At 52.7% G+C, this 14,620-nt stretch overlaps 1 protein-coding gene across 3 annotated transcripts; it reads right to left on the minus strand.

Annotated features, from left to right (window-relative positions):
• Positions 1-1,715: 1,715 nt before the first annotated feature.
• On the minus strand, positions 1,716-14,383 carry LOC102439320 (elongation factor-like GTPase 1). Of its 3 annotated transcripts, none has more exons than XM_014450480.2 (9): positions 14,258-14,383; positions 12,168-12,244; positions 10,936-11,072; positions 9,505-9,627; positions 7,385-7,484; positions 6,932-7,083; positions 6,099-6,277; positions 4,697-4,835; positions 1,716-2,374 (listed from the first exon to the last, which is right to left on the minus strand). In XM_014450480.2, exons 1-9 carry the CDS (start codon positions 14,288-14,290, stop codon positions 2,346-2,348), a joined length of 969 nt encoding a protein of 322 aa, XP_014305966.1. In that variant the 5' UTR covers positions 14,291-14,383; the 3' UTR covers positions 1,716-2,345. The 3 variants fall into 3 exon arrangements, with proteins under 3 accessions (XP_014305966.1, XP_014305967.1, XP_014305965.1); XM_014450481.2 differs by having other exon boundaries at positions 2,326-2,421; XM_014450479.2 differs by lacking the exon at positions 1,716-2,374 and adding an exon at positions 3,119-3,255.
• Positions 14,384-14,620: the final 237 nt, after the last annotated feature.

A 14,620-nucleotide genomic window follows, 5' to 3' on the forward strand; every position in this document is an offset into this window, starting at 1 on the left:
GGGGCGGAATCTCTGTCTGCGCTTTCGGGGAACGTGGCGAGGCCTCTGAACTGGATCAAGAGAGAGAACGCTGCCTGGCCTTCCGAAGCCCCAGCTATGCGTAAGGTCCTCGGTCCTCAGGAATCCAAGGACAGAGAGATCTCCAGGGGGTGGAGTTCCTACCCCTTTAAGGCTTTCTTTTTTTTTTTTAAATCCTCCCCGGAGGATATTTTCCAATTCATTTTTAGGGAGAGTGGAAGAGAGCGGGAGAGACAGAGACATTGATGTGAGAGAGAGACATCAATGGGTTGCCTCCCGCACGTGCCCCGACCACAGCCCGGGCCGGGGAGGAGCCTGCAACCGAGGTCCAGCCCTTGACCGGAATCGAACCCAGGACCCTTTGGTCTGCAGGCCGACGCTCTATCCACTGAGCCACACCGGCCATGCTGTCGAAGGCCTTCTGGGTGTCACCTCGAGCAATCCACAGACGGAGGGGCGGGCAGAGGCAATATGGAGAACGGCCAATCAATAGAGGCAATGGGAAAGCCTGGTCACGGGCAGGGGGAGGTTCCTGGAGAGCCAGCCAAAGGCAGAGGGAGGGCCACAGAGATCACGTGACCCAGCGCACTGTGTGAGGGCACAGAGATCACGTGACCCAGCGCACTGCGAGAGGGCACAGAGATCACGTGACCCAGCACACTGTGTGCGGGCACAGAGATCACGTGACCCAGCGCACGGTATGCGGCACAGACTCCGGCCTGGGGGTTCCCAGGACAGTGCCCTCCTCAGACAAGAGGCTGCCTTCTGGCTGGTCTGGATCCACACTGTGAAGGGCCTAGAGAGCCCGGGAGATCCCAGCAGCCCGAGTGGGAATCCAACCACGTGGGAGGCGCAGGACCAAGCACAGACGAAGCCCAAAAGACGAGTGGAAGAACGATTGCGCCACGAAATTAAACAAACAAACGCTTATCCTTTCAGAGCAAACAGTACGTCGCTACGTGTACAAAGCCATGCCTCTTATTTATTTTCTTTTAAGCGGCTTTGGATCCTGAGAAAGGAAGGGTTATCCCACATGGATCGATACGCCCACCTCCCTCTCCTACGCCCCCCACCTTCCAATGTCAAGTGAAATGTCCGAAGAAAGGTGACAATTAGGGTAAGACTATGTCAACAGAGGAAAAGGCTCACCAAATGCCCAAAGCTCTGGGAAATGGACTAGAGTAGCGGTCCCCAGGCACGCTGGGATTCACGTGTGCCACCAAGAGAGCAGCTGGTCTCCCCAGAAGTTAATAGAAGAGAGGCTGGCCCGGCCGTTGTAGCTCAGTGGTCCCGGGTTTGATTCCCGGTCAGGGCACGTGCCCGGATTGCAGGCTTGATCCCCAGTAGGGGGCATGCAGGAGGCAGCCGATCCATGATTCTCTCTCTCATCATTGATGTGTTTCTCTCTCTCTCTCTCTCTCTCTCTCTCTCCCACCCTTCCTCTCTGAAATCAATAAAAATATATTATTTTTAAAAAATATATTTTATTGATTTTTTACAGAGAGTAAGGAGAGGGACAGAGAGCCAGAAACATCGATGAGAGAGAAACATCGATCAGCTGACTCCTGCACACCCCCCACTGGGGATGTGCCCGCAACCAAGGTACATGCCCCTGACCGGAATCGAACCTGGGACCCTTGAGTCCGCAGGCCGACGCTCTATCCACTGAGCCAAACCGGTTACGGCTATATTATATTTTTTAAAAATCTGCCAGTAAAACCCTTCAAAGGCTTCTGACTCCTCAGTTCCCCACCTGACAAGGAGACACACACACGCTCACTGAAACCACACCGACTTCCCGTCAGCCCAGCGACCTCCCCTGGCAGAACTGAAACCAGTTCAGAAAAAGGCTGGGCGGCACTCACAGCTTCCCTCACGCTGTAAAAAGGGGAATATCAGATTTCCTCTTAAAGCGCGCCCCTGAAATTGTAAAGATTTCACCATATGGAAGAGATCTGGACGCGAGGAAGAAAGGGCTGCAGACTTGGAACCCTAATTCAATTTCCCCTCGCGTGTGAACCGGGCCTGCGGCAAACATTTACTTTCTCGGGAGGAGACTGAACAAGGGGCCATTGTGTGCCGGGCATGGAGGTCTGGCCAGGCTCATCTACACCAACTTTTCCAAACATCAGGTTGGAATTACAGAATTCTAAACTCTCAATGAACTATTCGCAGGCCGCAGAAATCCGCCCCACGCCGACGGGTCAGCGTCAATCCTCCAAGCGAGTAACAGCCTTGTTCAAAAGTGACGTCTGCGTGTTCCAAGCGCCAACGAGACCTGCCGCGGAATGCCACGCGATGCGCTCACTTCCGCCTCCAGCAGCATGTCATCTGCATCTGATAACCCCGACTCTGTCTGATGGGAAGCATATGGCACCAGTCACATCGCTTTCCCCTATTTTCCTAAGAAAAAGGAGTGACAACGTTCTCCCTGCGCGAATAAGGCTAAAAAAATGAAATAACATTTCCAGGCTGGCCCTGAGGCTACAAACATGGCTCCGTGTTGTAATGTGTAATCTGTGCCCTATCATGGGCCCGTTAACGTGTCAGAGAAAACGAGAGGTCATCGCGGATTAGTGGTGTGGCCCTTTAAAACACGTCCACAAATTCTCTGACGCGGGTCCCAGTAAGAGGTGGAGTAAGTTCCCGCCTTTGGATCCGGGCCAGTCAGCGACTCACTTCTGTCTGAGGAAGGGACGGGGCAGGAGTGGGGCCGAGGGTCAGGAGGCGCCATCATGACACCTCCTTCCTCTCCTACTGGGACGCTCACCAGCCAGCACCTGGTGAGGAGGCCAAGCAGCCACATGGAAAAGCCACATGGGCCCGGCCGGCGGGGCCCAGTGGCTGGGTGTCGACCTATGAACCAGGAGGTCAGGGTTCGACTCCTGCTCAGGGCACGTCCCCAGGTGGCGAACTCCATCCCCAGTGGGGGGCGTGCGGGAGGCAGCCGATCAGTGATTCTCTCTCATCATGGATGTTTCCATCTGTCTCTCCCGCTCCCTTCCTCTCTGAGATCAATAAAATATATATAAACATATATTCATTACAAACAAGTCACAGCCACAGGTCCAGCCCCAGTCCCACTCCCATCCGATGGCCCCCCAGACAACCAGTGTCACCCCGACACGGGGGTGAAGAGCCTTCGAGTAACTGGCGTGCCCAGGCTCTCAGCACCTCCAGTGACGCCACGTGGAACAGAGGAGGAGCTGTCCAACCAAACCACGTGGCCTGCAGGTCCTGAGGAAATAAACGCTGTCTCAGTGAAGCCACTGGGCTTCGGGGGTCCTCAGGCAGCAGCAGATAAAGGGACCATGCAGACTATTTCAACCACATCAGCCACCCAGCTTACGCTTTTCATCCAAAAGACAAACCTGTCTTAGGTTAAAAAAACAACAACACACAGCCCTGGCCAGCTTGGCTCAGTGGACAGAGCGTCGGCCTGCGGACTGAAGGGTCCCGGGTTCGATTCCGGTCAAGGGCACGGACTTTGGTGGCAGGCTCCTCCCTGGCCCAGGCCCTGGTCAGGGTACATGCAGGAGGCAACCCATCGATGGGTCTCTCTCACATCGATGTTTCTCTCTGTCTCCCTCTCTCCTCCACTCTCTCTAAAAATCAATGGGAAAACAGCCTCAGGTGATGGAGGATCAACAGAAAAACCACACACGAGAAGCCGTGCTGACAAACCTGGTCTCGGTCACCGCAGCCGAGCGCCCTGCGGGCTGGAGTCCCACGTCCCTTACCCCCACTGCGGCCGCCTCTCTCTCGGGCGATCGCCTTCCGCGCACTAACAAGCCGGAACCCTGGCCTTCTCCCCGTCCCCCCCGCCCCGTCTTAAACTCACTCCCGGCTGTGACTCGATGCTCTTAGGAAACACGGGGCGGAGGAGACCGCTGCTCCTGCTCCGAGTGCCCGGCTATTTACGACGACGCAGTGAAACGGGCCTGAAAAGGCGCTTCTGGCTGTGAGGTGGGTAAGGAGCTCCAGATATGCTGACGGAGCCACTCCGACCGGTCACCCGCCAAACCGAGGAGCCAAATTAAAAACGTCCTGGTCGTCCGGACGAACACCAGGAAGGGAACTCCCCAATGACGGCAGCAGATCCGTCTCCAAGACACTCGGCCCGAACAGTTCCCCGGAACTCAGAACGAGAAGGCCGTGAGCAGGAACTCTGCTGCTCGCAGACGGAAGAGCCCCAGCTCGGAGCGTTCGCAGACGACGTGAGCAGCACTTACTTTTTTTTTTTTTGAAAGAACTACCACAGCCCTGGCCGGTGTGGCTCAGTGGATAGAGCGTCGGCCTGTGGACTCAAGGGTCCCGGGTTCGATTCCGGTCAAGGACATGTACCTCGGTGGCAGGCTCCTCCCTGGGCCCTGGTCGGGGCTCGTGCAGGAGGCAACCCATCGATGTGTCTCTCTCACATCGACGTTTCTCTCTGTCTCTCTCTCTCTTCCGCTCTCTCTAAAAATCAATGGGAAAATATCCTCGGGGGAGGATTAACAACAACAAAAAGAACGGCCATAAGTCACACCAAGGTACTGACCGACACGCTAATGACTCGGATGCACTACGCAGAGTCTAAGACAGCAGGAAGAAGAGCCGATCTCTCCTTCAAAGACTCGGCCGAGTGAGTGGGTGTCAGGGGGCCGCTCGGGAGACGCGGACGCCCAGCAGCACCTACCGAGCACGTTTCCTGGCGGCACCTCCTCCAGGTCCTGCAGCTCCCTCCCCATCAGGAGGTACAGGTGCTCCAGCGTGCAGCACGCCATGTGGGGGACGGCGGGCAGCTCGTCCAGGGGAGCGGAGAAGCCCGATGGCACCTGGGGGAGGGAGGATGGGCGCCGGTGAGTGAGGGAGCAGGAAATGGAAACATCGGTTCATACGTACAGAGTGATTTTCATTCATAAATGAGACGTGGGGCGGGCACGTTTCATGTAAGTGTGAAGCATGCAAATTTGAAATGTGCCTCGTGGATTTAAAAATAGCCCTGGCTGGTGTGGCTCAGTGGATAGAGCATCAGCCTATGGACCGAAGGGTCCCAGGTTCAATTCCAGTCAAGGGCACATGCCCGGGTTGTGGGCTCGGTCCCCAGGGGACGTACAGGAGGCAGCCTATCAATGATTCTCTCATCATGATGTTTCTCCCTCTCCCTTCCTCTCTGAAATCAATAAAAATATATTTAAAAAAAAAATAGTCAAACCCTGGCCCTAGCTGGAGTGGCTCAGTGGACAGGGCGTCGGCCTTCAGACTGAAGGGTCCCAGGTTTGATGCTAGCCAAGGGCATATGCCCGGGGTTGCGGGCTAGATCCCTAGTAGGGGGTGTGCAGGAGGCAGCCGGGCCATGATTCTCTCTCATCGTTGATGCTTCTCTCCCTCTCCCCCTCTCCCTTCCTCTCTGAAATCAATACAAATATTTAAAAATTAATTAATTAATTAAATTAAATAACCCGAATAGGCACTGATTTAAAGCGACGCCACCCAGAGCCTCAGCAGGGCTTCCCATGGACCCTGACAAGTAGGTTCTGCCTCCCTGATTCCCGCTGACCCAACTGGCTCCCGGGGTGCTGGCACCCTCAGCCTCCCGCACCCGAGCCTGTCCCGCCTCGGCTCCAGCTGGTGGTGGCCTTTGCCTTTGGCTCGGGCACATCTGGAAGCCACTGCTCACCGGCTCGGACCCCCCTGAGCGGCGCCTGGGACTGCCCGCCAGGCGCCTGCTGCTGCCCCCTGCGCGTGCCCACGCCCGTCCGTGTCGCCCAGACTCTGCATCTCCGTTTCCCGAAGATTCGCCCTGGCGCGAGCATGCCCTGTGTCCTCCCCGTTCCTTCTTCTGGCCTCGGAGAGAAAGGCCTCACAACCTTTAAGGCCAGAACACTGGGCTCATATGCCAGTTCCGTTCCCTAAATGCTGCCGAGCGAGACAGGTCTACCGAATGTCACCCAGGCCACGCGAGAGGAGACACAGAATTCACCTCCATGTGCCTTTCTAGACGCGAGAAATCTACCAATAAGGTGACCGCCGGTCTCGCCAACTTAAAAGACGTCAGAACCTTGAAACGAATACTTGAGTTTGGCTTCCGGCCTCACCCGCTGCAGAAACTCCACGGGACTGTACTTGGGCCCCAAGACAAAGATTTTCTTCCCTCTGCGGGCCACGCCGCTGAACACGCGCGCAAACGCCACGAACGTCTCCTGGTTGGTCTCCTGGCTGCTTTCTTCCTGCGGCGCGGGCCTAGGGGTCACACTCCCCACCTGCGGCTCACCCCCTGCCAGGAACAAAGGGGTCGTGAGCGCCAAGCATGCCCTCCCCAGGGCGGGGGACACAGAGGGACAGTGAATACCATGGGTATCTGGCCCAGTTCCAGGACAGAAACAGCAAGAATAAAAGAATAGCCCTAACCGGTTTGGCTTAGTGGATAGAGCGTTGACTTATGAACCAGGAGGTCAGGGTTGATTCCCGGTCAGGGCACAGGCCGGAGTTGTGGGCTCCATCCCCAGTGGGGGGCATGCAGGAGGCAGCTAATCAATGACTCTCTCTCATCATGAATGTCTCTCTCCCCCTCTCCCTTCCTCTCTGAAATCAATCCTATCCTATATAATAAAAGCCTAATATGTAAATTGGCCAAACGGCGGAATGACCCATCGCTATGATGCACACTGATCACCAGGGGGCAGACACTCAATGCAGGGGCTGCCCCCAGCCCACAGGCCAGCCAAGGTGGGTGCCAGCAGGGCCCCCCAATCATCCCACCGGTCGCCCCACAGATCCGCCCTGAGCACCGGCCAGGCCTAGGGACCCTGCCTGTGCACACATTTCGTGCATTCGGCCTCTAGTAAAAATATATTGAAGAAACAAGTATAGACATTTGACGTTAAAAAATATATATATGTGGCACCAAAGCCCACTGGGAAGGCTATACCTTTCGGCTCCTCTCCCTCCGGACTCGTTTCCGGGGTGCTCCCGTCGGCGGTGGGCCCCGCGGGCGCCGGGCCCTGAGCTGCCGCGAGCCTCTCCGCGTGCCTCTGTCTCGCCTGCTCACGCCTCTGCACAATTTCTTCCTGAGTGAGAGGCCTGCGGGATGTCACGCACGTTAGCTCCGGGCGGCACGAGCGGGAAACAGCAGCACTCATGTGCCGGGACCGGTCGACAACGGGCCCCGGGCCCTTCGGGGCAGAAGGCTCCCCGAGTTCCCTCCCCGGCGGCGGCACCGGGAGAGCAGGCCCCTCAGGCTTCCTCGGAGGGCGCGGGCCCCAGGCACCGAGCGCATGAGCTGACCCGCAGGCCCCACGTGCCCACTGAGCTCGCACACTCACGGGGACCATCCTGCCACCGAGCGCGCTTACACCGTCCCCCACCCCCACCCCGTCCTTACCTGGGCCTATTCTGAGGCAAAGCCTTAGCATCGACAGCAAACATTTTGGACACAAAGATGATGACCGGCGCGGTCTCGTCACTCCCGCATTTCATAAAAGCTGAGCGAGCAGAAAGCAAGCCTGTCAGTATTATTTTTTCCCTTTATGAAAGATCCAGGTTTTTCTGGAGAACAATTAAGATGTTTTCACCATGGCATCATCTAAATATGTACGCAGCCTGTAACCTTTTACAACTACCATAAAAAGTCCATTTGGAAAGCTGTAAAACTGCCGGAAAAGAGGAAAAAGAACAAGCAGAATTGGCAGAAACAAGGAAAGAAAAGCAGCATTAACAGGGCAGGAGGAGGGCTGGGGGACTCCGATATGGAACTGAAGCCAGTGAGCGGGCTCACTGCCCGCCACAAGCCCCAATAAATATTCCCTGGACCCAGTGGAGAAGCAAGAGGATCGAGGGATGTGAGCAGAGGCCAGCAGCCAGCTGGGAGCTTGTGGATAAAACACATAAAAATCATATAAGCCTAACCAATGGACACAGACACCGGGGGGTGAGGGCATGAGCGGGGGCAGGGGGCACTGGGGGATAAGGACACATATGTAATACCTTCATCAATAAAAAATAGCCCGGACCGGTGTGGCTCAGTGGATAGAGCATCGGCCTGCGGACTCAAGGGTCCCAGGTTCGATTCCGGTCAAGGGCATGTACCTTGGTTGCGGGCACATCCTCAATGGGGGGTGTGCAGGAGGCAGCTGATTGATGTTTCTCTCTCATTGATGTTTCTAACTCTCTATCCCTCTCCCTTCCTCTCTGTAAAAAAATCAATAAAATATATTTAAAAATAAATAAATAAGTAAATAAAATAAAAATCAATAGCTTTTCCAATCCCCACAATAACAAGTTAGAACATAGGCAAAAATCTAATATAGTAATAGAGGAATATGCAAATTAGCTGGTACTCTGTAACGTCATGACCGATCTACAAGTGGCAGAGCTACAGGAGGGCGGGGCAGCGAGCTACAAGCGCACGGATTCGTGCGCAGGGCTACCTTAATCAATAAAAAATAGAATATTATAATGACAGCAATGAAAAAAACCTTAGACATAAACTAAGGTCCATTATTATAAGGATGTCAGTTTTCCCTGAATCTACAAAACCTTTTATACATTTCAATTTTTAATCCTCATCTGAGGATATGTTTAGAGTAAGGATGGTGGGGAGAGGGGAGGGAGGGACAGAAAGAGAGGAGGGGAGGGAAGGAGAGGGAGAGAGAGAGAGAGGAGAAACATCAGTGCGAGAGAGAAACATCGACCAGTTGCCTCCTGTACGCACCCAACCAGGGCTTGAACCTACAGCCTAGTGCAGCCGTGGGCAAACTATGGCCCGCGGGCCGGATCCGGCCCGTTTGAAATGAATAAAACAAAACAAAAAAAAGACCGTACCCTTTTATGTAATGATGTTTACCTTGAATTTATATTAGTTCACACAAACACTCCATCCATGCTTTTGTTCCGGCCCTCCGGTCCAGTTTAAGAACCCATTGTGGCCCTCGAGTCAGAAAGTTTGCCCACCCCTGGCCTAGTGACTGGGAATAAACCTGCAACCTTTGGTTGTATGGGACGACGCTCCTACGAGGAGCCGCCTGCCAGGGCCCACACCTATAAATTGTTCACAATTCAAAGCACATGTTGACATTTTTCTTAGCCGACACTGGAGGGATAAAATTGGTTAGTGATTTTTTAAAAAAATCGCCCCACATCAAAATATTTTACCCATAAGTTAGCCCACCGGTCAAATTCAAACGAGAAATAACATTCCGGAAGTCAGAATGGAACATGGTCCACAAGTCTTGCCTGGGGAAGCCTTGAAAAGTTCGGATGCCCGATCAGTGTGGCTCAGTGTTTGAGCGTCGACCTAGGAACCAGGAGGTCAGGGTTCGATTCCCGCTCAGGGCACCGGCCCGGGTTGCGGGCTCCATCCCCAGTGTGGGGCCTGCAGGAGGCGGCCGATCCATGATTCCCTTTCATCATGGCTGTTTCTCTCTCTCTCCCTCTCACTCTCTGAAATAAAAAAAAGTGTATTTTTTAAAGATGAGGCTGCATGCACGTTCCTCTGTCCCTCACCTGCCTTCAGCGCCTGGGTTTCCGGTGGAAGCGAGTCGAACGCCTGTGAGCCCGAGCACATCAGCTTCTCCACCCGCTCGGGCGTGATGTCGAGGGGGCTGGGGAGCCTCTGACACACCATGGCTGAGGTCTGTTGTTAAGGACTCCAACACTGATGCGTGCACTCTCCAGGGACCAGATCACAATGTGCACCAAATCCTGAGGCAACAACGTATGAGCCCAGGCCAGCTAGAATGGTGGCCTGCAGACCGAAGGGTCCGGGGTTCGATTCCAGTCAAGGGCACGTACCTTGGTGGCAGGCTCCTCCCTGGCCCGGGCCCTGGTGGGGGCACGTGCAGGAGGCAACCCATCCATGTGTTTTTCTCACATCGATGTTTCTCTCTGTCTCTCTCTCTCTCTTACACTTTCCCTAAAAATCGATGGAAAAATATCCTCGGATGAGGATCACCAAAAATAAAAAGAAAGAGATTAAATTCATCTTTAAAATTACTTCAGTGCCCTGGCTGGTTTGGCTCAGTGGATAGAGTGTTGGCTTGCATACTGAAGGGTCCCGGGTTCAATTCCAGCCAAGGGCACATGCCCGGGTTGTGGGCTTGATCCCCAGTAGGGGGCGTGCAGGAGGCAGTCAATCAATGATTCCCTCATCATAGATGTTTCTATCTCCCTCTTCTTCTCCCTTCCTCTCTGAAATCAATGAAAATATATTAAAAAATAAATGAATATACTTAACACTACTGAACTGTAAATTAAAAAATAAATAAATAAATAAAATTATTTCAGTTAATGTATGCCACTTCATAATTAAGTCTTTTTGGAATTAAAAACATAATGAGGAATATCAACACACTAAAGGAAATATGGTACTAAGTAAAACAGTGACCTAAAACTTCTCAATTATTTACTTATGTAAATTTTAGTAAAAGTTCCTGTTTTTACAGATTAATAAACAAAAATAAAAAGGAATATCTTCTTAGAAGAACATACATTTAGACTGGTATTAGGATAAATACTAACTAGTATTAGTATAAGAATTTTTAAAAATATATATATTTTATTGATTTTTTTACAGAGAGGAAGGGAGAGGGATAGAGAGTTAGAAACATCAATGAGCGAGAAACATCGACCAGCTGCCTCCTGCACACTCCCCACTGGGGATGTGCCCGCAACCAAGGAACATGCCCTTGACCGGAATTGAACCCGGGACCCTTCAGTCCGCAGGCCAATGCTCTATCCACTGAGCCACACCGGCCAGGACAGTATAATAATTGTTAAATAGTTTCATAGAACACTAAGAAATGAACATAGCAAGCTGAGTTGGATCGGAATGCATTATTTCCAGAGGATTTCTTGGTGGCCAGTAACCGCCCCCCCCCCCCGCCCCCATTTTGTCAAAACGATGATCCCATTAAAAACCACGAACAGAAAGGATACCGAGCACAGCCTGGGAGACGGGCAGCCACTGGCTGCAGATGGCGCTGACCTGGACCTTCGGGTCCGAGTGCCGCGCCTCCCGGGCCCCGATCTTCAACCCCAAGGAGGTGACGATTTTATCGATCTTTTCTTTGTCCCTGCAGCAAGCACAGAGCGGGGTGGAAGGTCACACAGCGTGAAGGAGCGGCGAGGACAGGGACCTCACTGTTATCCGACATCGTTTATTCCTCATGCATGACGTTTCTACCAACAACGGAAAAGGACTGCAGGGGCTCCCGCCACAGCTCAGGAGGCCCCGTCTCCACCCGTCCCCTCCTAAAGGAACCTTTCTCTAAAACCAGAGGCCCGGTGCACGAAATCCGTGCAAGGGGCTCGGCCCTCGCAGCCCTGGCTTCGTCCCGAAGGTCGTCTGGCTGTCCGGTCTAATTAGCATATTACGCTTTAATTATTATAGATTTGTCCTGCCGCGCCAGACCACAGCCTCCTTAAGCCAACTATGCCGGCGGGGGAAGCGGGGTCACAAACGCTTGCTCAGAGGGCAGGGACCCATCTCGGGAATAACCGAGACATAAACTCGCCGAGGAAGCTTTCTTTTGCACTTGTCCCAACCATGTGTGTACCCAAGGTTCCCAATATTAATGTCTAGCTAGCAGGCACCTTTCTCCTACGATGACTATTTTATTCCAAACTGGGTTTTTAAAAAATAAACGTCCAGCCCTGGCCGGTTTGTCTCAGTGGATAGAGCATCGGCTGAAGGGTCCCAGGTTCGATTCCCAGTCAGGGCACATGCCTGGGTTGTGGGCTCCATCCCCAGTGTGGGGCATGCAGGGGGCAGCCGATCCATGGTTTTCTCTCATCATGAATGTTTCTATCTCTCTCTCCCTCTCCCGTCCTCTCTGAAATCAATAAAAATGTTAAAAAGAAGTGGAACAACCAACTGACATTTCTCTCTCTCTCTCCCAAATCAATAAAAAATACAGGTCAATGTTTCCCTCCATCCTTTCATCCCTTCCCCGCGGCCTCTACAAAGCATTTCTCTCCTGTCCCTCCTGCTACGCTTGACTTGGGTTGCACAGGCTCCATGAAATCGCCTCCCAGCCCTGTCACCAACTCGTCGTCAGGGCTCTCTCTCCTCACTGCCCCGTCTCTCTCAGCGTCCCCAGCAGGACTCAGCCAACTGGAAACTGAGGCACATTCTACCTGCCCGAAGTCACCAGGTTTGTAAGTCTTACTTTTTCAAGACAGCGTCATACAAACTCCATATATTCTCCAGGATTAACTGCACGAATAACGGCTTCTTTCCTTTCGCCTGTAAAAGAGAATGAACACGCTCAGGTTTCTGTGTATTTAATAGGGATTTTAAACACTCATCCTTTATTTTTGTTTTGTTAATCCGCACCTGAGGATATTGTTCCTTTTTTTTTTAGAGAAAGTGGAAGGGAAGGAGAAAGACAGGGAGATACATGGATGTGAGAGCCACATCAATTCGCTGCCTCCCACGGGCACCTGGACCAGGGCCAGGGATCGAGCCAGCAACCGGGGTACGTGCCCTTGACCGGAACTGAACCTGGGACCCGTCAGGCTATCCACTGAGCCACACCAGCCGGGGCTTAATACTCATTCTTGACATGTTTTATTATCGACACGCCTCATTTCTACTAGAAGATATTCACCCAACCGCAGAGGGGAGGAAGGAGGTACAATAACCCACCGTTCTCTCCCTGCGGGAACAATCGGCTTCACAATGATGAGACCGTTTGGGGGACACGTCACTGCGGCGGCCCCACTGCGCCCATCAAAACACCACTGAGTGCCCAGCGGAGAGTGAACACGTGACTCTGCATGTACAGGCCTCACCATGAACTTCATGCTACAGAACATTATCTTTATTTTTAATATTTTACTGATTTCAGAAAGGAAGGGAGAGGGAGAGAAACATCCATGATGAGAGAGAATCATGGATCGGCTTCCTCCTGAATGCCCGCAACCCAGGCCATGTTCCCTGACCGGGAATTGAACCATGACCCCCTGGTTCATAGGTTGACGTTCAACCATGGAGCCACACCGGCCGGGCTAAAGGATATTCCTAACCTGAAAAAGAATCAACTTCAAGGAAGAGGAAATTAAGAACAAAAAAACTTATCATTTCTTTTATCAAACTATGCATAATAATGCAAGAGCCCCGTGAGACGGGTACTCTCACACGCACAATTAGACGGACTACCAGCCGAGACCGCCTTTCTGAAGAGCTAGTGACAAGTTAGTGAGAAATTAAGTCGTTACCAGTGAGTGCTCGGTTAAGAAAAAGTCATCAAGAAGACAAAAGATTTATGCAAAGATGTCCGCCGGAGTCTTACTTATAAAAAACATTTGGAAATTAGAAACAGATACTACGTCCGATCTGAGGAGAGTGATTATGTAAACCAGTGGTTCTCAACCTTCTGGCCCGTTAAATACAGTTCCTCATGTGGTGACCCAACCATAACATTATTTTTGTGGCTACTTCATCACTGTCATGTTGCTACTGTGATGAACCGTCATGTAAATATCTGATATGCAGGATGGTCTTAGGCGACCCCTGTGAAAGGGTCGTTCGACCGCCAAAGGGGTCGCGACCCACAGGTTGAGAACCGCTGATGTAAACGATGACACGCTCACAGCACACACTGATGACAGGGCACTCGGGACAGGACGGTCTCCAGGCTTTTCTGGATGGTTTCGTATCGTTATCCCACCCGCCCTCTGAGGCCAGCACTGCTGCCTCCATTTCACAGATGGAAACACTGAGGCACAGGGTGCAGCTGGTGAGCGCTGGGGCCGAGATTCAAACCTCCAGTCAGGCTCTCCCGCGCTTCCCCGCTCCCTGCACTGGCCTCTCTTCAATGCGCTGCTGATTCAAGGCCTGTCATGGCCCAGGGAAGATGCTCACACGGTGGGGCTTTGTGCTTCATAATATCGAGCAAGAAAGGAGCTACATTACACAGACTGTATAATCGCGGCTGAGGGACGGAGATCTAGTCAGGAAGAATACAAGAGCCCTGGCCGGTGTGGCTCAGTGGATAGAGCGCCGGCCTGCAGACCCAAGGGTCCCGGGTTCGATTCCGGTCAAGGGCACATACCTTGGTTGCAGGCTCCTGCCCGGCCCAGGCCCCGGTCAGGGCTCATGCAGGAGGCAACCCATCGATGTATCTCTCTCACATCGATATTTCTCTCTGTCTCTCCCTCTCCCTTCCACTCTCCTTAAAAATATCCTCGGGTGAGAATTAAAAACAACAACAATAAAAAAAACAACAAAAAAACAAAAGGGACATCCGCCCATTACCTGATCCACCTTCATGATCTTCTTGGCCTTCATATTTATGTAATAGTCTCCCCACAATGTTTTCAAAAGAACTTCCTTTTTTATGCCAATTTTCTGACTGTAGATTTGGGCAAAGTGCTCAATTCTAAGAGAAAAAAAAAAGTGTTCATGTCATTAGTGACATCAGTCAGGGTGACCATCGCTAACACCTGGGGTCCCCTGCAGGCACCGTTCTGTCCACAGTGCCTCGAATGTGTCCCTCACTGCAATCGTTCCCTCTCCCCTGAGGCAGGCACTAACCACCACCCTTCACAGAAGGGGGTAAAGGAGCAGAGACGTGACACAGGAGCACGTGAAGCTGGGAAGCAGCCCACGCGGTCTGGC

Source organism: Myotis lucifugus, unplaced genomic scaffold (assembly GCF_000147115.1).
Source record: "Myotis lucifugus unplaced genomic scaffold, Myoluc2.0 scaffold_2403, whole genome shotgun sequence".
Classification (NCBI taxonomy): domain Eukaryota; kingdom Metazoa; phylum Chordata; class Mammalia; order Chiroptera; family Vespertilionidae; genus Myotis; species Myotis lucifugus.